The sequence below is a fragment of the Scyliorhinus canicula genome, chromosome 15, assembly GCF_902713615.1.
Source record: "Scyliorhinus canicula chromosome 15, sScyCan1.1, whole genome shotgun sequence".
In the NCBI taxonomy this organism is placed as follows: domain Eukaryota; kingdom Metazoa; phylum Chordata; class Chondrichthyes; order Carcharhiniformes; family Scyliorhinidae; genus Scyliorhinus; species Scyliorhinus canicula.
Genome location: NC_052160.1, coordinates 7,467,596 through 7,492,822, shown reverse-complemented (window position 1 = coordinate 7,492,822; position 25,227 = coordinate 7,467,596). Strand labels below are relative to the sequence as shown.

At 44.3% G+C, this 25,227-nt stretch overlaps 1 protein-coding gene across 3 annotated transcripts in view; it reads left to right on the top strand.

The window, feature by feature from the left end:
- The window catches only part of dnah3 (dynein axonemal heavy chain 3), a 186,555-nt gene that overhangs the window by 129,180 nt on the left and 32,148 nt on the right, over nt 1-25,227 (top strand). For all 3 annotated transcript variants that reach the window (XM_038820516.1, XM_038820514.1, XM_038820515.1), the window contains 9 exons: nt 45-145; nt 1,267-1,561; nt 3,541-3,720; nt 12,720-12,843; nt 14,422-14,578; nt 16,831-16,974; nt 19,594-20,260; nt 22,458-22,623; nt 23,540-23,756. In XM_038820516.1, the coding sequence (XP_038676444.1) occupies nt 45-145; nt 1,267-1,561; nt 3,541-3,720; nt 12,720-12,843; nt 14,422-14,578; nt 16,831-16,974; nt 19,594-20,260; nt 22,458-22,623; nt 23,540-23,756 (2,051 nt within the window). The remainder of the gene's footprint in view (nt 1-44; nt 146-1,266; nt 1,562-3,540; nt 3,721-12,719; nt 12,844-14,421; nt 14,579-16,830; nt 16,975-19,593; nt 20,261-22,457; nt 22,624-23,539; nt 23,757-25,227) is intronic.

Here is a 25,227-nt window from a genome sequence, read left to right as displayed (position 1 = left end):
TGCAATGCTGAGACGGCTCATGGCTTTTTCCCTGGTTCACACAGGAAGCGTTTACGATTACTTTTTCAAAAAGACTGGCAATGGATCGTGGATAGTGTGGACTGATTATATCACAACAGACCAAGAAATTCCGGCTGGAGCGAAGGTTTGATTGCCTTTTTTTAGTTGGGAGATTCTGTCAGTTCAATTTTTCAGGATAAGTGCAGACTTTCCCGCTGTTTCAGATATTTCTGTCAGGGCTGCCTCCTATTCCTGGCACGTTTTTGCATCAATGTTTCGGCTTTCTTGGCAATCTTGGTGAGTTCTCTGCTCCGAGGCGGGTCAGACCCACGGCACCACGTCTCCACCTCGAGTAGGGCAAGGAGGCAGGTCCCGGGTCCAACCCTGCCTGAACCGGGATCGAACCATCAATCATCCTGGAATTTCTGGCTCAGTGTTTGGGCACACTACCTGCTGCACCACAAGCCCTCCTTTCCTTGCCATCCACACTTTACAAAACGCTTTTGACCTCAATAACGAGCCCATAAAGGCTCGAAAGCCTGGCTGACGCAGAGCGTCACGGATCAATGGCGGTTCTTCGTTCTTAAACTTTCAGCAATCTTATTGAAATCATTTCTCAAGATCGGGAATAATTTGGTTTGAAAGGATTTTAGTTTATGGAGGCAGGTCTGGTCAAGGCTGGGCCATTTCGCCCCATTCATTGGCCGAGCTCCTCAAGCTTTAGAACATAGAACATACGGTGCAGAAGGAGGCCATTCGGCCCATCGAGTCTGCACCGGCCCATTTAAGCCCTCACTTCCACCCTATCCCCGTAACCCAATAACCCCTCCTCACCTTTTTTGGTCACCAAGGGCAATTTATCATGGCCAATCCACTTAACCTGCACGCCTTTGGACTGTGGGAGGAAACCGGAGCACCCGGAGGAAACCCACACACACACGGGGAGAACGTGCAGACTCCAGACAGACAGTGCCCCAGCCGGGAATCGAACCTGGGACCCTGTCGCTGTGAAGCCACAGTGCTAACCACTGTGCTACCGTGGCTGTCTAGTTTGCTATTGTCAGCATTTAAAACTTACAATTTAAGCCTTTATTTCAAATACTCCAAATATTAGAAAATACTAGAGAACCCAGATATAAAACAAATTAGGAGAAGAGTTTTGCTTTTGGGTAAATGATGAAATCTGAATGTTCTACGATCTTACCGTGACGGGATGTAGCTGCAACATTCTGGATTTTTATTGCTCCGATGCCTCTTGGTTGACAGGTTTCCGATCTTATTATTCCCACCATGGAGACGGCCAGGCAAAGCTTCTTCCTGCATACCTTGGTCTCACACAAAGTACCGATGCTAATTGTGGGGCCCACCGGCACAGGGAAATCCGCCATTACCAACAGCTTTCTCATGCAGCTGCCCAAAGAGCACTACATTCCCAACTGCATCAGCCTGTCGGCCAGGACCTCAGCTAACCAAACGCAAGACATCATAATGTCCAAACTGGACAGGAGAAGGAAGGGGGTCTATGGTCCACCCGTCGGAAAGATGTCCATTGTTTTTGTCGGTAAGGGGGTCTACATTTTAAATAGGTTTCGTGCCAAAAACAAACCTTCCTCCACTGAGAGTCTGTTCAATGCTGCTGCTCAATAATGTAAATTTGAGATTTAAAAAAATTAATATCCCTGTCATTAATAATAATAATAATAATAATCACTTATTGTCACAAGTAGGTTTCAATGAAGTTACTGTGCAAAGCCCCGAGTCGCCACATTCCGGCGCCTGTTCAGGAAGGCCGGTACGGGAATTGAACCCGTGCTGCTGCCTTGTTCTGCATTACAAGCCAGCTATTTAGCCCAGTGTGCTAAACCAGCCCCCTGACTAAAGGGACGATCCTTTCAAACAGAGATGAGGAGGAATTCCTTCAGTCCAAGGGTGGTGAATCTGTGGAACTCTTTGCCGCAGAAGGCTGTGGAGGCCAAATCACTGAGTGTCTTTAAGACAGAGATAGATAGGTTCTTGATTAATAAGTGGTCAGGGGTTATGGGGAGAAGGCAGGAGAATGGGGGTGAGAAAATATCAGCCATAATTGAATGGCGGAGCAGAATCAATGGGCCGAGTGGCCTAATTCTGCTCCTATGTCTTATGGTCTTATGGTCTTTTGGACCCTCATGGCCACAGACCCAGCGCAGTTCGTTCCACGATATAATTCAATAAAATGGGCCCAGGGGTCAGTTCAGGGGTGAGGGGTGGTGCAAGGCAACCCGCAACAACTGGTCAGGCCTGGCGATCAGGGCTATGGATCAGGCGGAGGGACTGGGAGGCATGGGGGTGGGGAGGTAAGTTGGTAGTCGGAGCCGGCAGGGGAATCTGGTCTCCGGTGTGTAGCAAGGGGGATAGAGGAGAAGTCTGGAATGGTGATTGGATCTTTTAGTGTGGCATCTGGAAGGAACACACAGGACCTCACTCCCTGATCTATATGTTAATGTCTGGTACTCGTTACAAGCCAATTTCCCTGAGTGCAACCCATAACAGTGCAAACTGACTCAGAAAAAACAAAGTTGGCGCCAGAAACCCAAGCAAGCACTGGGGACCCTCTTGGCAAATGCAGAGGGACTAATGTCTACTTCATACGTGTGTAAGCAGACATTACACAGCCCAATATCTGGCCCAAAGACCGTATTGGGAAAGCTTGTAGAATTGAGAAACCCTATCGATTGTGTCTTGATCTAATCCATAAAGATCAGTAGAATTGAGATATTTCTTTAACCTCTCAGTGGGCTGGATCTGAAGTTTCGAAGTAATTCAAGTTGGTAGTTTGCCTCTATTGATACAACTTTACCCACTAAATTGGAACTGTATGTGTTCAAGATCCACTCAAGGAGTGGGGTGAAAATTTGGGCTTCTGTGGGAGGTCTGAGGGAGTGCTGCTTTGTTAGTAGCGCCAACCTTTTCTTTTGCCCTCCTCCACTGACACCCCCCACGGCTTCTCCACTGTGGCCTCTGGACCCCCCCAATCTGGACCCCCCCCCCCCCCCCAATACCCCAACTGACCTGTTGGAGGATCCTCAAGCCCCACCTCATAAGGGCAGGGCACCCCCGGGCTCAATCCCTGGCACGGGCAACCTGGGCCCTGGGCACCTTGGCACCACCAGCCCGGTCACCCGGCCAGCAACCCGGCAGTGACACCCGGTGGCACTGCCAGGACACCCAAGCAGCAGCACCAAGGTGCCAGGGTGACAGCGCCAAGGCATCCAGATGGCAGTGGGAGTGCCAGGGTACCACCTTGCCCAGAGCCCGACGAGCCGGGGGCCTCAGATGGTCTAGGAGACCCTTCCAGGTGGCGTTACACCTGGTCCCCATTTGTGTGGATCAGTGCTAAACGTAGCATGCAAAGGCCTTGCAGTCCTGGTAGCGCGACCCTAAAGCTTGCCCCCTCAGATGGAATTTGCAAATTGCGTGGGATGCGCTGGGAGATATGTATACACTTTTTTCCCCTTTTGTAAAAGAAGATTCCCACTCAAATATTTCACGTGTTGATTCCAGATGATCTCAATATGCCTGCAAAAGAAATCTACGGAGCCCAACCACCAATAGAGCTCCTTCGACAGTGGATAGACCATGGTCATTGGTACGATCGGAAGGATACATCAAAGCTGACTATTATAAATGTATTGTTTCTTTCTGCAATGGGGCCTCCTGGTGGAGGAAGGAATGACATAACAGGTACGAAAGCTGCAATGTACATCCTGTATTGGAGGGCGATAGCACATGTCAAGAGTGTTTTGGTTTTAAATGAAATATAGCATTATTTCCTTGGCTTCATAATTACAAGACTCAACCATTGGCGTGGTAGGGTGGCACAGTAATTGGCACTGCTGCCTCAGAGCATCAGGGACCCGGGTTCAATTCCAGCCTTGGGTGACTGTGCGGAGTCTGCACCTTCTCTCCATGTCTGTGTGGGTTTCATAGAACATAGAACAGTACAGCACAGTACAGGCCCTTCAGCCCACAATGTTGTGCCGACCATTTATCATAATCTATGATCAACCTAACCTACACCCCTTCAATTACCGCTGTCCATGTGCCTGTCTAAGAGTCACTTAAATGACTCTGACTCCACCACCTCTGCTGGCAATGCATTCCACACATCCACCACTCTGTGTAAAGAACCTTCCTCTGACATCTCCCCTATACCTTCCTCCAATCACCTTAAAGTTATGTCCCCTCGTGACAGCCATTTCCACCCTGGGGAAAAGTCTCTGGCTATCCACTCTATCCATGCCTCTCATCACCTTGTACACCTCTATCAAGTTACCTCTCAGCCTTCTTCGCTCCAGTGAGAAAAGCCCTAGCTCCCTCAACCTTTCTTCATAAGACATGCCCTCCAGTCCAGGAAGCATCCTGGTAAATCTCCTCTGTACCCTCTCCAAAGCATCCATATCCTGCCTATAATGAGGCAACCAGAACTGGACACAATATTCCAAGTGTGATCTAACTAGAGTTTTATAAAGCTGCAGCAAAACCTCACGGCTCTTAAACTCAATCCCCCTGTTAATGAAAGCCAACACACCATACGCCTTCTTAACAACCCTATCAACCTGGGTGGCAACTTTGAGGGATCTATGTACGTGGACCCCAAGATCCCTCTGTTCCTCCACACTTCCAAGAATCCTGCCTTTAACCCTGTATTCAGCATTCAAATTCGACCTTCCAAAATGAATCCCTTCACATTTATCCAGGTTGAACTCCATCTGCCACTTCTCAGCCCAGCTCTGCATCCTGTCAATGTCCTGCTGTAACCTGCAACAACCCTCAACACTATCTATAACTCCCCCAAACTTCGTGTCATCGGCAAACAAACCCACCCTTCCCCTTCCTCATACAAGTCATTTATAAAAACCACAAAGAGCAGAGGACCCAGAACAGATCCCTGCGGGACACCACTGGTCACCGACCTCCAGGCAAACAAAGTCTGCACTGAAACTAGCTCAGATTTATACTGTGACTCTAGCCTCTGAAAACTGGCCTAATCCAATTAACTAATTAACAAGCTCCAGCTGCAAGTAGCTACAAGTAGAACCTTTGTTTAAAGCTGATTGAAAATTCACTTTCTTCTAAACCAAACAGCAACTTTTAAGTTAATTAACTAAATAAAAGAAAGACTGGACTTTAGATAAAAATTAACCCTTAATATCCCTCAGACACCAAACTCTCACTACAGCACTCAAATGCACCCAAATTCAGCACTCAGTGCAAACCTCTGGTTTCCTCCGGCTTCTCCGGCTTCCTCCCACAGCCCAAAGACGTGCAGGTTAAGTGGATTGGCCATGCTAAATTGCCCCTTAGTGTCCAAAGATTGGATGGGGTTACAAGGTTACTCTAATAAGGCGGGGGGGAATAGGTCTGGATGGGTGCTCTTTCTGAGGGTCGGTGCTAATTCTGTGGGTTGAATGGCCCCCTTCTGCGCTGTACGGATTCTATGGGCTCGTGGATTTTGCAAACTAGGGTAATATTTGTAAAAGTGCATCCAAGTTTCATCGTGGGTTGATTTTGGGTTGAGGTGGATCCTCCTGTCTGAATTCACATTGGGAAGGTTGTTCTGTTCATACCTGATAAAACCATTCTAACTAGTAGCAAAGTGAAAAATACTTTAGTTGTTTCGAACCAAGTCACAAATTGCTCCCTTGTCTAGTTTCATATTTTATAAATTTTTTATACTTTATATATTTTTTTAAGTAATGTTATGAAAATCTGGGGTAAGATGCATACATTCAGTGGGCTGGATTCTCCGTTTCTGAGGCTACGTGCGAAGGATCTGTGGCGTTTTGTGTGAAAAAAATTGGCAGCGCCCCCTCACCAATCCTGTGACCGGTGAGGGGCTAGCAGCCAGCGCTGAGTAAAATTCCCACGAGGTAAACGGCCGGAGAATGGCCCGGTCTGTGGCCACTCATGCGCACGGCGACAACCCGCAGCGGTCGGGCCGTTAAACATGGCGCGGGCCGTATGCGGACACGACCTGCTAGGTAGTGCCCCCCTGGCCACCCCCTACCAGTCCCCCCCAGCCCTCTCGGAAGCCCCCCCCCCCGCGGCCGGCAGCACACTACTCCCACCTGACTGTGGCGGCGTTGATCACAGTCCGCAGCTACCACGCCGGGTTGCCGCCCACTGAGACCACGCGTCAACCGCACGGTTGAGAACTTGGCCCATCGGGGGCAGAGCTTCGGGTGAGGGCCTTCCGGAGGTGCACTGAGGCCGTCCCAACGGCGTGCGTCGCCATGACGCCGTTTCGGAAGGGGCAGAGCATACAAATAGATACAATATAGAATTCTAGATGAATTGCAAAAAGATGGGTTCTTGTCCGGCATCCTAACAAAAAATTGGGATGTGCCCAGAATTTAAAAAATGTAATTCCTTCTTTGCTTTGGGATTATTGAATTTAAGGCAGCGAGTGTGCGGCGCTGCTACTCCTGGGTGTTAATGCTCCGTCAGTTTAATCGGAAGTGACTTGTAAGATGGTTCTTTCAGACGGCAGCACGGTGGCCTAGTGGTTAGCACAGCTGCCTCACGGCGCTGAGGTCCCAGGTTCGATCCCGGCTCTGGGTCACGGTCCGTGTGGAGTTTGTACATTCTCCCCGTGTCTGCGTGGGTTTCACCCCCACAGCCCAAAAATGTGCAGAATACGTGGATTGGCCACTTAATTGGAAAAAATAATTGGGTAATCTAAATTTATAAACAAAAAAGGTGGTTCTTTCAGAGGCTTCTGGGGTATCGAAGAAATAACCCCGGGAGGTTCACAAAACAAATCATTTGGAATTCGTGGACAAGTTGCAATTACCAACAGGGGTGAGGAAAGTAGAGATAATTAATGTCATAGCTCAGCAGTTAAATTTGGAAGAGATGCCAGATACGCAGCCTGAGTTGTGGCAAGAAAGATTGGAATTAGCTAAGATACATAGAATTTATAGTGCAGAAGGAGGCCATTTGGCCCATCGAGTCTGCACTTGGAAAGAGCACCCTACCCAAGCCCACATCTCCACCCTATCCCCATAACCCAGTAACCCCACCTAACCTTTTTGGACACCTAGGGGCAATTTATCACGGCCAATCCACCTAACCTACACATCTTTGGACTGTGGGAGGAAACCGGAGCACCCGGAGGAAACCCACGCAGACACGGGGAGAACGTGCGGACTCCGCACAGACAGTGACCCAAGCCAGGAATCAAACCTGGGACCCTGGAGCTGTGAAGCAACTGTGCTAACCACTGTGCTCCCATGCTGCCCATTGGCTACATTGGATACAGCTGCAAATTGAAAAATTACAACATACTAAAGACATGAGACTGCTTGAATTAGAAGCGAAAGACAAAGATAGAGAGACAATGGCAGAAGCAAAAGAAAAAGAGGGCAGAGAGAGAACGAGCAGGAAGAGAGAGAAAGAGCAGGAAGAGAGAGAAAGAGCAGGACGAGAGAGAAAGAGTAGGCAGAGAGAGAGAAAGAGCAGGCAGAGAGAGAGAAAGAGCAGGCAGAGAGAGAGAAAGAGCAGGACGGGAGAGAAAGAGCAGGACGAAAGAGAAAGAGTAGGCAGAGAGAGAGAAAGAGCAGGCAGAGAGAGAGAAAGAGCAGGCAGAGAGAGAGAAAGAGCAGGACGGGAGAGAAAGAGCAGGAAGAGCGAGAGAAACAGCGGGCAGGGAGAGAGAAAGAATGGGCAGAGAGAGAAAAAGAGAGGGCTGAGGGAGAAAGCGAGAGAGAGGCAATGGCAAGAGAAAAGAGTAAAAAGAGAGAATTTGAACTTCAGAAAAAACAATACTTTTGGAATTGACAAAAGAGAAGGAGTTGGGAAGGCATAGAGTATATCGACTTAAAAAGTTTGGAGTTCAAGTAGCTAAAAAATTGAATTGGCCAAAAACCCATGTGGGTATTGTTTGTTCAATCAAAATGAGTAGGTAGAGTTAGTGAAGTGTTTGCATCATTGTCAGAGGAGGCATCTTGGGATTATGATGAAGTGGGAAAAGCCATTTGAAATGAATATGAATTAGTGCCAGAAGTCTATATTCAAAAGTTCAGAAATTTAAGGAAAGAACGAGGTCAGATATATATAGAGTTTGAAAGGATCAAACAAAATAATGTTGATAGGTGGATAAGAGCATTAAAAATAGACCTAACTTATGAAGCTGTTAGGGAAATGATTATTCTGGAGGAATTTATAGATTCACTTCCTGCTGTAGTAAGAACTCATGTAGAAGAGCAAAGGACTGTATCAGGATGTAGTTGAATTTTGTCACACATGTCAGGTGATAGGAAAACCTTAAGCAGTAATCAAACCTTAATATCCATTACAGCATTACAGCAACCTTTTAGTAGGGTCCTAATTGATTGTGTAGGACCCCTTTCTAAGATGATAAGTGGGGATCAGTATTTGTTGACTATAATGGATGTGTCTGCTAGATTTCCAGAGACCATTCCAATATGAAATATTACAGCTAAGAGAGTTGTAGAGGAGTTACTACATTTTTTAAAACCAGGTACAAACTACCAAAAGGATCAAATTTTATGTTGAGGCTATTCAGGGAAGTTATGGATAGCTAAGAAAAAAGAAAATTAAATTAATCGCGTATCATCCAGAATTGCAGGGAGCGTTAGAAAGGTGGCACCAAACTTTAAAGACCATATTGAGGGTATATAGTCAGGATTATCCAGAGGATTGGGATAAAGGAATTCCATTTGTACTAGCTGAAGTCAGGGATGTATTTAATGAATCAACTAAATTCAGTCCCTTCGAATTGATTTCTGATCATTCGGGAAGAGGACCATTCCAATTGATGAAGGAGAAATTGGCGAGTCAGAATTCTGAGACTATATTTTTGGACTATGTGTCAAACTAGGTAGAGATTAATAAGGTTAGTGAGTTGGCTAGAAAGCATTTAAAATTATCACAGCACGTGATGAAAAGAGGCAGATAAGAAAGCAAAAACTTGTGGTTTTGTTAGTGGGGAGGAAGTATTAGTGTTATCACCAGTGGTAGGTGAACCACTAAAAGCAAGATTTAGTGGGCCTTATCAAATTGAAAGGAAATTGAGTGAGATGAATTATTTGATAATAGTGCCAGACAGAAGGAAATCTAAAAGAATGTGTCATTTTAATATGCTCAAAAGATATTTTGATAGAGAAGGATAAAACTAGGAGATGTTAGTCATTGTAACTCAGGGAGACGAGATAAATCCAGATGATTCTGAATATGACATTTCTCAAATTCGATTGGACAATGTGGAGGTAATAAGAAATTTGGATAAATTACTGCATTACCTTCCAGAGGAAAATCAGAATGACCTGAAAGAGTTATTCCAGTCACATGGAGCTACATGTGGGAACAAACTAGGAAGTGCTATTCCAATTAAGCAACATTTATATGGACTGAATCCACTCACGTTGGTACAGGTTCAAAACGAGATTCAAAGCATGCTTAAGAATGATACCATTGAAGTGAGTTGCAGTGATTGGAGCTCACCTATTGTGATGGTACCAAAACCAGAGCGAACGTGACAATTGTGTGTGGACTACAGTAAAGTCAATGCAGTAACAAAGTCAGATTTGTACTGTATTGCACATTTGTAGGACTGAATCGAAAAGATGGGATGAGAAAATGTCATTACCAAACTTGACTTACTTAAAGGATATTGGCAAGAACCTTTATCAGGAAGTACGGAAGAAGTTTTGATTTTTGTCACGCCAAATGGGCTGTACCAATTTAAAGTTATGCTCTTTAGAATGAAGAATGCACCAGCAACATTGCAAAGGCTAACCAACAAGGTCATTCTGGACTAAAGAATTGTGCAGTGTACCTAGACGATCAGTCAAATGTGGAAAGAGCAATTGGAACATTGTTCAATTGACTGCAAGAGGCTGGCTTGGTGGTAAACTTGACAAAGAGTGAGTTTGCAAAAGCTCATGTCACATCCTTGGGTTATACCGTTGGACATGGTCAGATGGTCCCACAGAACGTGGAAGCTAAAAGTATTGGGGAGTTCCCAAATACCGTCATTGAGAAAAGAAGTTAGAAGATTTCTGGGCATGAGTGGTATCTACAGAAACTTTGTGCCAAAATCTGGCAGTGTGGTTGCTTCGCTGACTGACCTTTTGAAATAGAATACGAAATTTAATTGGATGTCAGAATGTCAGGAGGTATTTGATAATCTGAAAACTGTAACAGTTTTGGCGACAACAAGTTGTAACAAGCAATTTAAAGTGCCGTTGATGGAAGTGATGTGGGCATTAGTGTTGCACTATTACAAGAAGATGACAAAGGAATAGGAAGACCAGTTGGTTATTTTTCAGAAAACTAAACAAAAGAAGTATTTGTCAATTGCAAAGGAAACGTTGAGTTTGGTATTGGCGGAGCAACGCTTTGTCATTTATGTTGCTAACAATTCATCAGAGACAATTGTTTATACAGACCATTAATCCATTGAAGTTTCTGGAGAAGTTTGAATGTCATAATGCAAGACTGTTTAGATGGAATTTATTGCTACAACCATTTAACTTGGAAAATCATACACGTAGCAGGAAGGGGAAAGTTAATTGCAGATGGTTTATTATCACAACTTTGAAATGTGAGAAGTCTGGAATTTTTAAAGTGGGGAAGAAAGACTGGAATGTAATATACTAATGCGTGAACATGATGAGATATGTATCTTGTAGTGTTTTTCATGTGAGAGTACCTTTAAGAAATGGGTGTTTATAAATGGGTGTGTATATAAGTATCTGTAGTGAAAGTACCTTTAAGAAACGGGTGTTTATTACTGCAGTGATGTCAGAGAGTGGGTGGAGCTGGGCTGTCTGTCAGCTTTTTACTTTCATTTTAGGCTGTTTGCTGCAGCGTGTGTTTTAGTTTCATTTTCAGTGTTGGAGCTGAAGCCAGACCAAGCAGGTGTACTGCTGTTCTCTCTGCCATCAAAAGACTATCTCTTGATCATCTGGTGAATTCAGAATTATAAATGTTCTCAGTAGTGAATGTAAACCTAATGTGCTTCTGTTAAAAGGTGTTTCTTTTGTCTTCTGGATGTTGTTTGGGAAGTTATTAAGGATTACTTAGTGTTGTATTCCTTGGGGGTTGTATTTGAATTAATAGAACATACAGTGCAGAAGGAGGCCACCTGGCCCATCGAGTCTGCACCGACCCACTCAAGCCCTCACCTCCACCCCATCCCTGCAACTCACTTTTCTGCCCTTTCTCCATAACCCTTGATTCCCTTACTGATCAAGAACCCATCTACCTCAGCCTTAAGTACGCACATGGACTCTCTGAGGCAAGGAGTTCCAAAGACTTCCAATAATTTGAGAGAAGAAATTTCTTCTCATCTCAGTCTTAAACTGGCATCCCTTTATTCTGAGATTATGGCCTCTGGTCTTGAACTCTCCCATGATGGGAAACACCCTCTCAACAGAAATAAGGAGGATTTAAAGTTGAAAAACTTTGGAAAATGAAGCTATCTTTTCACATTATGGGCCTCACGGTAGCATGGTGGTTAGCATCAATGCTTCACAGCTCCAGGGTCCCAGGTTCGATTCCCGGCTGGGTCACTGTCTGTGTGGAGTCTGCACGTCCTCCCTGTGTGTGCGTGGGTTTCCTCCGGGTGCTCCAGTTTCCTCCCACGGTCCAAAGATGTGCGGGTTAGGTGGATTGGCCATGCTAAATTGCCCGTAGTGTAAGGTTAATGGGGGATTGTTGGGTTACGGGTTATGTGGGTTTAAGTAGGGTGATCATTGCTCGGCGCAACATCGAGGGCCGAAGGGCCTGTACTGTTCTATGTTCTATGTTCTATGTTCTACATTGATGGTTCATTTTTTTAAGGGGGGAGGTGTGATGAATATAAGAAAATGTCATATTTTATATTTTGTTTTTGCAGTAATGTTATTAAAACCTGGTTAAGATGCATACAGAGAGTATGACTGCTAGGGTTGTGATTAAGGTGTCATAAATGTAAGGTATTCATTGATTTGCAGGTGAAGTGTTCTGCTACTAGATCTTGTAAACCATTTACTTGTCCACAGATAGCTAGCTAATGGATTATTTTGGTTTGAAGGACCACTGGGGTGTAGATCATTTATGAGGGGCATTGTGTTTGGTGCTGACTAAACAACTCAAGGGATAACTTGTAAAGAGAGACAAAAGAATGCCTCATGATTTGGGTAAAGATGATGTAGTTAATGGGAGGAGCCAGGTCTGTCTAAAGAGTTGGTAGGTCTAGAATTCTAATCTGAACAGAGGTGTTTGTTTGGTCCTGAAAGATCTTCTCTCCAGAGATTCTGCACAGAGAAAAGCAAGTAAAACCCTGGGCATTAACTTTATTCATGAGTGATATTTTATATATTTTGGTTTGCTTAATTGGAAGAGAGTGGCAGGTTTGGGAAGTAAGTTAAGTTTTCTTCTTTTACTTAACTGTTGTAACTGTTATCTGTAAAGCTAATTCTTTGTGGCTAATATGGTTAATTCTGTGATTGTTTAACCAAAAAAGATACCTATTGGTCAGTGCCATTACTTCTGTGGGGCAGCGACATTTCCTCACAGTTTTACAAGTTGAAAGTAGTTGGGTTCTCGTTCGAGATCCTAACAATAAATTACAACTCAAAACTGTACTTCCAAATTAGAAACAGTAAACTTCAAGTTGCTAGCCCCCAATTTGTCTGGACATTTTGAAGTCACTTTTGTCCTCTACCTGACAGGGCGATTCACTCGTCATTTGAATATAATCTCCATTGATTCCTTTGACGATGAAACCATGATGAAGATTTTTACTTCAATTTCGGATTGGCATTTTGGAAAAGGATATGAATCCATCTTTCTACGGTAAGAATCAACAAAGTTTGATTAAACAAAATCAAATCCGGGGGAGTGGGTTCTTCAGCTTCTACACGTGGGCTGGTGACACCCAACTCATTGTCAATCACTCCCTTGTTTCTGTGCTGTCAGACTGATATCCAATATTGGATAAGATGCAATTTCTTCAGCGAAGCATGGACTTCACCTCAGTCTCAACTCACCTGCAGTTGAAGCCCTCATCAATGCCTTTGGTAACTGTAGATTATCCCAACACATTCCTGGCTGGTTTCCCACATTCCGTCATCCACAAACTTAAGCTATTTCAAAGTCTGCTTCCAGTGTCTTAACTCGCACTCCTGTGCTTGTTAACCCATAGTGTCTCCTGATCAAGCAATGTGTTGATTTTAAAACTCTCATCTTGTTTCTTGAATCCCTTCTTGGACTTGCCCTAAAGAACAAAGAACAAAGAAAAGTACAGCACAGGAATAGGCCCTTCGGCCCTCCAAGCCTGTGCCGACCATGCTGCCCGTCTAAACTAAAATCTGGGCTGAAGGGCCTGTTCTGTTCTGTATTTCTCTACGTTCGGGTCCGTAACCCTCTATTCCCATCCTATTCATGTATTTGTCAAGATGCCCCTTAAATGTCACTATCGTGACTTCTGTCACTTCTGTATCTCTGAGTTCTTTTAGCCTCATAGCTCACTGAGGTAACTGCATTCCTCAAATCCTGGCCTCTTGAGAATCCCTGGTTTTCATTGTTGCATCATTGTTGGCTGTGCCTTCAGATTAAAAATAAATAAATTTAGAGTACACAATTCATTTTTTCCAATTAAGCAGCAATTTAGCATGGCCAATCCACCTAGCCTGCACATTTTTTTTTTTTTTTTTAGTACAGTACAGCACAGAACAGGCCCTTCGGCCCTCGATGTTGTGCCGAGCCATGATCACCCTACTTAAACCCACGTAACCCGTATACCCGTAACCTAACCCAACCCCCATTAACCTTACACTACGGGCAATTTAGCATGGCCAATCCACCTAACCCGCACATCTTTGGACTGTGGGAGGAAACCGGAGCACCCGGAGGAAACCCACGCACACACGGGGAGGACGTGCAGACTCCACACAGACAGTGACCCAGCCGGGAATCGAACCTGGGACCCTGGAGCTGTGAAGCATTGATGCTAACCACCATGCTACCGTGAGTTGTGGGGGTGAAACCCACGCAGACACGGGGAGAATGTACAAACTCCACACGGACAGTGACCCAGAGCCGGGATCGAACCTGGGACCTCGACGCCGTGAGGCAGCAGGGCTAACCCACTGAGCCACCGTGCTGCCCTGCTGTGCCTTCAGTTGCCGTGGGCCCCTACACTTCTCTGTCTCCCTTTTCCTTCTTTAATATACTAGTTAAAACCTACCTCTTTGACTAGGCTTTGGTCATCTGACCTAATATCACCTCACGTAGCTTGGTGTCAAATTTTATTTCATAATACTCCTGTGAAGTGCGTAGAGGCATTATAGACATTAACTGTGCAACGTGTTGTTGTTCTTGTTGATATTGGCTAGGAGCATGAATTTAAAATCAAATTCTTCTATATCTTAGAATGGGCAAGATGATGGTCCAAGCTACCATGTCAGTTTATAAAGCTGCAATGGACAATTTTCTTCCGACTCCTTCCAAATCTCATTATATATTCAATCTGCGAGATTTCTCTCGAGTGATGAAAGGAGTGCTGTTGTGTCCGAACACGCATCTGAAGGTGGGTGATTAAACCTTTCTACAGTCTTCAAATGCCGTGCACATTATACACTAGAACTGGACTTGAGGAAAGTCGTGTCAAAATACAGACACTATTATGTGAAGCAAAAGTCACGATACAGTTTGCCAACCACTTACAGAATTACAATTTAAAAGTGTCCTAGAAAACGTCAACGACTCTAATTAAAATGGAGCGGTACCCCTATTTGAGGGGCAAGACTACTTAATTATAGGCTGAAGTGACAAAGAAAGTGATACAACCACAGCAAATGTTACTTTGCTGAGCAAGGCAAACTAGAGGGAAACATGTCTTACTGATCATAACTTTTTTTTTGTATTTTGAAAATGAGGACAAATCTACTGATCCCAGAAGTATGGAATTCCAATAATACTTTTAGGATTTAAAAAATTAAAGGATTAATTAATAAGAAGAAAATAAAACTTAAGCATTCAAGATTAAAGTTAAAATAGTCTTGTAAAACCTTCCCAAAAGAACACACTGGGTCAGAAGACACGAGTAGACACCTTCTTGGAAACACTCCCTTGTAGATTTATTATTAGTGCCCAATATTGCCCAAGGCAAAACTGCTGTCACTTTAGTCAAGGCAAACCACACAACCTTTGACTTTCTTCCACTCTGTGGAATTCCAAGAAGATTCAGAAACAAGACAATTTTCTGAAACAAAGACCTCCCTAGTTTCTAGATGGCTACTTCAGATTTCACACCTTCTCTCAGCACCGAGCTGGTCTCCCCCACACAGTCAACACAAACACAGCATCTTTCCTTCAATATCCTTTTCCCCTTTAACCTCCAATTTCATTGTCCTCAGCACCTCAGCAACTTTTTTCAAATATAAAATCTTTGATAGTTCCCTATTTCCTCCCCTTTCAGGTTATGTAAAATGTAATGACTTTTTCTTGTTCACTGATAAAACCTTTATGTTGTAAAAGTCCCTTACTCCCCTTCAAAATTTAACAGCTGAAAAAACAAGTCTCTATCTATCTCCTAATGCAAATTCATAAACCTATTCTATTTATTTATGAGTCCACTTCACCATGGCGTCTTATTACAAATACACTTCACCATGGCGTTGTATTACAAATACACTTCACCATGGCGTTGTATTACAAATATTATTTCATTTCATTTTTTTCATTTCATGCACGTGTTTAGCACCTTCACGCCTTTGATCTCTCAACTCTCCCAGACAAGTTGTCTCAATTAACCTTTCCCTAGCTTAATTAATTCATTTGCACACACACGGGCTCCTTTACAGAATAACCCCATTTTCCCCGAAAATATTTTTAAAAATAACACCCATCCTCATGAAAGTATGATGTCACATGCTGAAGGTGTTTCTTCCTTGGTAAATTCAATTGAAACGCTTTTGGGGGGGGGGGGGGGGGGGGGGGGGGGAAACGGAGGATCCCAACCTGTTCTCAATTAAAATGTGTTTGTTTGGACAATGGTTGGAAGGTCCCTCGGGAATTGTCACAGTGGATTTTCTTTTGTCAAGTAGGCCTAGTATTTAGCACAGCGTCGGTCAAGATTTACTACATTGGCAGATGCAGCAAAGGCTTCTTTTACATAACATATACAGCATTTATATAGCACTTTTCATAACCATTGGATGTCTTCCACAAACAACGCTGTGATATTGATATATGTTTTTGTGGTGCTGATTAAGAGAGAGAAATATTGGCCAAATGTATTGAGGGTAGTTCCCCTGTTTTTCCCCCAAAATAATGCCATGGGATCTTTTACATCCACCCAGCAGGCAGATAGCTGGAGATAAGTTGAACGTTTCCTCCGAAAGCTGGCACCTTGGGCAGTACAGCTGTACTCCCTCGCCACTATACTGGAGTGTCAGCCTCTATCCATGTGCAGAAGCCCTCGGAGTACTACATGAACCTGGAATCTTGTGACTCCGAGGCTAAGCCACGCCGAATAGCATGCAGTGGGTTCAGTGTCACGTGAACTGCCTATCTGATGCCATAAGAACATTCCGGCTTTGTGGCGATATTAGTTTCTGTGCTTTACAAGGAGTCCTCCAGCAAGCACTTATTCTGCAAAGATCAAAACCCTTCCAGTATGACAGCTGTGACATACACGACACGTTAAGTACTTCTACAGCAGGACTTATCACGTGTACTACTGTTCTTCAATACTGAAGCTTTTTCCCTGAACGATTCTTGTGTACACTCATTATTGAATTGCTTTAATTACACGCTGTGAATAATGTCCTTTTCCAGGAGCCGGAGAAACTGATTCGCCTCTGGATTCACGAAGTTTATCGAGTTTTTTATGACAGACTGATTGCGGATGACGACAGACAGATATTCTTCAGCATAATTAAAGAAACCACATCAAGTTTCTTCAAACAGTCTGTCGATAAGGTAATTGCAACTGCTTCTTATTGTTTTGTTCTTTAGATGTTGAGAATTGTATCGGTAGTACTTGCGATACTAAACAAAGAGCAAGAAGAGAGGATTGCATCACAGATTGCTGCTCATTTGTTATCCCTTCAGCTCATAATGGAATTTTTGATGGCAGTCCAGTGCAGTTGACTTTATTTGATCCCACTGTTTCGGAATTGAGTTGGAAGTGTGAATATTTTTCTGATTGGTTGTGAGCTCCACTTGGAATTCCTCTCTTATTTAGGACTGCTTTAGGGCAGAGAAATTAATTTCCTTCCTATGGGACTTTCAGATCTTGCGATGCCTTGCCGCTTCATTGCCGGTCAAACAAGTCTATGATCTGTCGAATGGGCAACTGTGCCACACATGGATCGAGTGAAACAGATCACTTAGATCTTGAACCCAAACAATAACACAATCCAGGAGGATCTAATGTTTTGAACAGATGCTCCCATATGGTTTTATATTTGTCCTGGTGGAGGAAGGTTTTGTTATAATGAGGCTGGACTGAACACACTTTACTAGCAGTACAATGACAGAAACACAAAGCCTGTGGTTACCGTTCCACTGTCACCCACCATTTTAGGTAGATTCCTTATGTTTCCTCTTTCAGATGGTCCAGGTGGTTCTTGTGACACAGTGGGTAGTGTCCCACTTTCGAGTCCCACCCCAGGACCTGATGGCCAAGGAAGGTGCGTTCCCAACACGGTCAACTTGCAAATCCTTCCAAACATGTCAATGGCTGGCTTTCAGAGCGGAAGAGATTCCTGGTGAGCCATGTATGATGTGGAGTGGTGCCCCTTGAGCTATAAGCCCCTGGCGTGGGATTGGTGACTTAATCCAGGAATAATCCTGGATAAGAGAATTGAGAAGTGAATTGGAGATGATGCAGAGCATGAGCATTGATCTCAGTGGCTGAGCTGGAGGTGAAGGGTCATGAGTCTTTCAGCTATACAATTAGGGAGCTTTGACAGAACATGCAAGAGCCTAATTCAGGTCGGCAAAATCGAGTGCTTGGACAATACAGCCGTTGTCAGCCTTTCCTTTCCAATATTAGGTGTTTGTTCCTCAGTTGCCCCTCCCCAAGGAATTGGGCCTCACTTGAGGGCAGTGATGTCAATTTGGAGTCTTGAAAACTCAGGTGATGTGAGCGAAGTCCTTCTTTTTGAGCAGTTTTCTTTGAGATTCTCCACGAGTGTTCTAACATTCCAAGTTGCAAAATTTTAAATTTTCTTTGACCAAGGAGATGTGGGCTGTGGCTTCCCTGCCAGGAGATAGGGGTCAGTCTATTTTTCCTGTGCTTTCTAGTCCCCTCCCCATTTGGGGGGAGCAGAGGGTATCTGTTCAGTTGTAGATGCTGCCGCACAAAGACAGCTTTATCCCAGCACAGGAGTCCAACGACCTTCATGTTTCAGTCGCGCGTGTGCAGATTCTTGACTTGGGCTCCCAAGTTCATCGCCACGTCCCGGACACCAATTCTCCATCACCACAGGCGTTAGCAAAAGCTAATTGAAGGCTATGCATGACTTGGTTTAACGTGGGAACCTTGGAGTGCCGTCATTGTCCACACAATGTTTGACGTGTTGGGGGTCAGATTGCAACGGTGATGATTGGGACCACTTCTGGGATCCGCAGTCAGTGACACGCAGGGTTTTCCTTCGCCTATTCTGCTGCTGAGGACATTTTGTACTTTGCTTGGCAGCTCCCACTAACCTTGAAGGAGCAAGGCGTTCCCAATGGTATTGTTGAAGGAATTAACACAGCGCACAAACCTCTCCGCCATGCCAAAGTGACGATCCACCCAGGGATGATTATAATTAAGGTGCCAGTGAAGGAAAATAAAGTAACTGGCACAGCAGGAGAAGATTGCCATTTCCTCCGAATTTATCCAACTTTCTTCAGTGACAATTGCTATATGAAATTATTTGACCAATGTATGAATGATTGTATTATTATTTAAAGTTTACCCTTGAAATTAAACAATGGTTCATAGAGCCATAGATGTTTCCAGCTTGGAAACAGGCCCTTCGGCCCAGCTTGTCCATGCCGCCCAGTTTCTATCCCTAAGCTAGTCCCACTTGCCCACATTTGGCCCATATCCCTCTACACCCACCCTGCCCATGTAACTCTGTTTTTTAAAGGAAAAAATTGTACCTGCCTCCACCACTGCCTCTGGCAGCCCGTTCCAGATGCTCACCACCCTCTGTGTGAATAAATTTCCCCTCTGGTCTCTTTTTATCTCTCCCCTCTCACCTTTAACCTATGCCCACTAGCTCTAGACTCCTCTAACTTTGGGAAAAGATGTTGACTATCTATCTTATCTATGTCCCTCGTTATTTTATAGACCTATTGGGGATAGTGGTGTAAAAGGCATTGAAGTGTCAGCCATGATCATACTAAATGGCAGAGCAGCAATGTGGTTAACTTTTCAATGCCCTCTAATATGGCCTGGAAGGCCAATTAGTTCAAGGGCAAATTATGTTTTTTTCTTTCTCTTTGTCTTATAACGGTACTGCGGAAATATGCTAAGTTTTTTTGAGGTAAATGAAATACACACAACCAGACCTAATGCCATCTGTTTCTATCCATGTTGTCTAGCTTTTGAGCCATTTGACTCCATCGGGGAAAGTTACCGATGACAATATTCGCAGTCTGTTTTTCGGAGATTATCTAAAGCCAGATACTAACGTAAAGGCTTACGATGAGATTGTAGACTTAAAGCAACTTACATCGGTCATGGAATACTACCTGTCGGAGTACAACAACGTGAGCAGAACTCCGATGGCCCTGGTTATGTTCCGGTTTGCGATAGAACACCTCTCCAGAATATGCCGAGTTCTAAAACAAGACAATGGCCACTTACTCCTGGTTGGTGTCGGTGGAAGCGGCAGGCAGAGTGCGACCAAACTGTCGACCTTCATGAATGAATATAGCCTCTTCCAAATCGAGATCACAAAGAACTACGGCAAGTCTGAATGGAGGGATGACTTGAAAAAGATAATGATCAAAACTGGAGTTGAAAGCAAACAAACTGTCTTTATGTTTAGTGATAGCCAAATTAAAGACGAGTCGTTTGTGGAAGATATCAACATGTTACTGAACACAGGGGATGTGCCCAATATCTTCCCAGCAGACGAGAAAGCTGAACTCCTCGAAAAGATGCAAGGTGTGGCCAGGACCGATGGAAAGAGAATTGAAGCCACCCCACTGGCACTGTACAACTACTTTATTGAAAAAGTAAAAGCTAATCTGCACATTGTATTGGGTAAGATCTCATTCATACATTTATAACAGTGACTACACTTCAATAAGTCGTTAATTGGTTGTAAAGCACGTTGAGACATCCTGGGATCAGCTAAGTCTTTCTTTCTCTCCATTCAGCTCTATCGTTCCCAGTTTAGCCTGTACTTAATGTTCACTCAATTATAATAAAGAATATGGTATAAATTAATAGTTTAGTTCCAATTAAAACTGCCAGTATCCCAAGAATGGATCCAGATTCAATTTGAATCCAGTTCAGATCAACAGGCAGCACAGTGGTTAGCACAGTTGCTTCTCAGCTCCAGGGTCCCAGGTTCGATTCCTGGCTTGGGTCACTGTCTGTGCGGAGTCTGCACGTTCTCCCCGTGTCTGCGTGGGTTTCCTCCAGGTGCTCCAGTTTTCTCCCAGAGTCCGAAGATATGCCGGTTAGGTGGATTGGCCATGCTAAATTGCCCTTAGTGTCCAAAAAGGTTAGATTGGGTTACGGGGTTACGGGGATGGGGTGGAGGCGTGAGCTTAACTAGGGTGCTCTTTGCAAGGGCCGGTGCAGACTTGATGGGCTGAATGGCCTCCTTCTGCACTGTAAATTCTATGATTATAACCTAAGGCAATTTACCAAGAGCTGTTTATTGGAATGATCAATCTGCTTTATGATTGGTAACAAACTATTTCAATCTTTCTTTTGTTATGACAGACAATCTTCCATTAACCCAGGCACCAGGGGCAAAAAAGTGCCACCAAATTAATTTGACCAAGGATCATTATTTGAGAAAATTGGCTAAATAAGGACAGATATATATTTGTGTTGGGCTGCTCATCTATTTGATGAATGAGTTTAAAACTCTTAATAAAATCGGAAGGTGCTGGGAAAACTCCGCAAGGCCGGCAGCATCAATGGAGAAAGAGAAGCAGAGTTAATGGGTGAACGTTTCTGGGCTCGATCAGCAAGGGCGCATGAGGACCATGACGGGATTTGCAGCAGCGAGATCTCAGTTTGAGATCTGTTCCCCCAACCCCCCCCCCCCCAACCCCATCGCGACGTAATCAGGTTTGTGCCTAGCGAGGGCTTGGAGGTGAGTATAGCCCCGGCGTGGTGAGGTGCATGGCTGGGCACTGCCCTGGCACAGACCCCTAGCAGCGCCAATCTGGCAGCGGCCCCCGATGGGGGGGTTGGGTCTGCTTGCATGTTGTGCTGGGTGTGACCCTACCATTGATTGGTTGGGGGGGGGGGGGGGGGGGGGGGGGGGATTTCCAGAACAATTCTGAAGAGGAGACATTTTGGACTCAAAACATTGGATGAAATATTCCTAATAAATGGCAAAGCGTCAGAGTCTGACTGAAACCCGGCATGTTTCTGCCCAGAAACAGAGCCTGGTCTTCACTCCAGATCTTCGGACACGTGGTCAGTCGGGGTGCCTGGGTGCCAGGTCAGTGCCTGTCCCCAGCCACCCAGGGGCCTCGTCTCCACTTGTGGAGGCCAATAGTAATCGGAGCCCGGGTGAGGCGTCGGTGGAGCGGCCAGTGACTCCCAGGAGCCGGGGGAATGCGGCCGCGCGCGAAAGCGTGATCCATACCACACTGGATGCCGTGGGTCAGGTGACTCGCGCATGGTTTTGCGCCTGGCCTCTGCGGAGCTCCCAACGCAACGGAGTCAGTGCCGGGCGCAACGCAGTGGGAAAACTACACCCAAAGTGTCCCTGAGAATCTTTTCTCTCTACCCTTTTGCCAGCATTTGTTGCCCATTCCCAATTGCTCTTGAACTTGCGAGACCATTTTAGAGGGCAGTTATGAGTCAACCATATTCTCAAAGTGGGTCTGGAGTCACATGGAGGCCAGACCAGGTAAGGGTGGCAGATTTCCTTCCCTCCAGGGCAATAGTGAACCATCAACGATAGTTGTCACGGTCCCCATCACCAAGACCAGGTCGTTACATTCCAGATTTTATTTAAATAATTGAATTTAGGTTCTACCAGCTGCGTTGGTGTGATTTGAACCCAGATCCCCGGAACATTAGACTGGGATCTCTCTGGGTTACTCACGTTACCTGATTGTGTCACAAGTGGGGGGGTGGGGGAGGGGGGGCGGAAATCAGTATTCAGATTCAAAGTAAATCATTTTCTCAACATAAGATTGCAGTCCATCAATTGTAGTTTTTGCCATGCTTTTTCTGAAATGCCTTATAGGAAATTTTATTTTTACAGTCTTGAGTCCAATTGGAGATGCCTTTCGGAATCGTTTGCGAATGTTCCCATCGCTTATAAATTGTTGCACAATTGATTGGTTCAAAGTTTGGCCAAGTGATGCTTTAGAGATGGTGGCGCACAAATTTTTGGAAGATGTAGAATTGGAATATGAAGTCAGGAAAGAGTAAGTCAGCGACATTGCAGCAACACACATCCATATTACCCACAATGCCATTTTGATTACAATAAGAAGTCTCACAACACCAGGTTGAAGTCCAACAGGTTTATTTGAAATCACAAGCTTCCGGAGCGCTGCTTCTTCATCCGGTGAAGTGGAGGCAGGTTCACAATCAGCCGTTATACTACATAACCGTGAATGCTAAACAATGCACTGTTGGCTAATTATGCTGAGAATTCATTGATGGTGGAAGCAAACAAAAGAGTGTGGCATCAATGAAGAAATGGCAGATTTGTAATGGTCAACCATGTTCTGCATTGTATTCTCAATTAAGACTGACAGGGTAACACAGAAATAAGCTACGAGCATGCTCTGGTCACTTTATAAATGGAAGTATTGCATGGTTGATAATAAAGTTCTGCTGGCAAAAGTTATAGTCAGGCTCCAGCTTTTAAAAAGAACTCTGTGTGTGGAAAACCGCAATGTGGATGGCACCTCCCATTGTGCAGTCATTTAAATATCTCGCCAATCGCTGGCGTTTTGCACACAATTAGTTTACATGCAAAAAAATTGACTTCCCTATCTAAAGTTCTCCAGTTGATTCTGTAGGTTATACTTCTGAGATCATTTACAATACTCCATACTTTTGCAATGGTTTAACCCACAGTTAACAGATAAAGGTCTTGCACGATTTTCTATTGCTTGATCATTGTAAATTTTTAAAGTGTGCCATTTCGTCAAAAGTAATGCAAAGGCTAATTCAGAGGTATGTTTAAAATTCTGAACATTGATTAATTAACCATGTGGCAATATAATAATCACTTTTAAAATTGGTGTTTAAAATACTTTACCAATCGTTTGATGTGAAACACAGAAAAATACATAGCAATATGAATCTTGAGGATGTCCATGTTTTTTGCAGAGTTGTTTGGTTGTGTAAATACTTCCAAGAGAGTGCAAGAAATCTTTCAACTAAATATTTTGCGACATTGCGGAGACATAACTATGTGACGCCTACTTCCTACCTGGAATTAATCCTAACCTTCAAAGTTCTGCTTAATAAAAAGAGGCATGAAGTTGATCTGATGAGAAACCGCTACCTTGTTGGTCTAGAGAAACTAGACTTTGCATCTTCACAAGTGAGTTTACTGACAACGCAGTCTATAGATCCATTTCTGATTACTTTATCTATGTTGCTTGAAATGACTGGTGGTTTATTTTCTACAGACAAGGACTTAAGAAGAACATTGAAAATGAGAGAAATAAAGTAATTAATTTTAAACCTGGCACACGAGGGATGTACTTTGTAGTGATGTGAAATTAGGAGCCCAAGTAGGCTTACATTAACATTGCAATGAAGTTACTGTGAAAAGCCTCGAGCCGCCACACTCCGGCACCTGTTCGGGTACACAGAGGGAGAATTCAGAATGACCAAATTACCTAACAGCACGTCTTTCGGCACTTGGAGGAAACCGGAGCACCCGGAGGAACCCACGCAGACACAGGGAGAATGTGCAGACTCCGCACAGACACCCAAGCTGGGAATCGAACCTGGGACCCTGGTGCTGTGAAGCAACTGTGCTAACCACTGTGCTACCATGCCAGAATATGGGTTTAACGCCCAATGTGTATTATTCTAGTATGGCATCAGATCTGGTTAATCCAATGGCATTCTCTCTGATGTTGTTCTGATCCCAGTTGATGTTGACACTGGACAAGCCAGATCCTGGAGTGGCACCTGGCTTGATAGATCCAAACTTGAATTTTCTTTATGTTGAAACCATGGAGGAAAGTTACTGCACAAATTCACAGGAGTCTGCTGGTGAACTTTTAACACAAAGAATAAAATATTTATTAAACCAGAAAAATGAACTATGTTACACCAGATAGAAAGATTGGAAAGATCCCAATACAAACACAAGAATATTCACTATTTATTCACCCCAGCTATAACCTCACAGGCCCATTCAAATTAGGTAAGATAAAACTATTTACCGTATCCATCTTATACTTTAATATTCAGGATAGGTATTACATGTGAATTAGTCGATGAATTGTGGTCAGGAGCACCACACTCCAAAGTAAATGACAGGTACGACCAGATCGGATTCCATGGATCTTTTAACAACCCACCCTGGCACTAATCATACCATATGCCAACCGGTCTTTCTGAAGCTTCCAATCTCCACATTTGAGGAACATGCCAAACATCCCACTCAGACACCTTCAACAAGGATCCACCTCCAGGGTTTTAATATTGCTTTCTGAGACTCCTTTCCTCTCGATCTGCAAGAACCCTCAAGCTTCAACTGGGGAGCACATTTTCAGATCTTCAGCCATGCCAACCACTGCCTCGAAGGGAACCTTTCTCCTGATGGTCCACAGCATAGAGTCGCTAACCGTAGTCTACCTTCTCGGACCTGCTGGGCTTCTCTCAAGCCCAAGTTGCATCAAGCTGCTTCCTGCAGCTATGTCTTTCATTTGGAGCCTATCTTTTCACTCCTTACTTTTAGCTTACTGAAGGGACCTCTTTCTAATCCAGCCTTTTTCCCTACCTGGGACTTTCTTTTGGGATATCATCCTGTCCCATTCCCTGATTTGGGGCCTTCT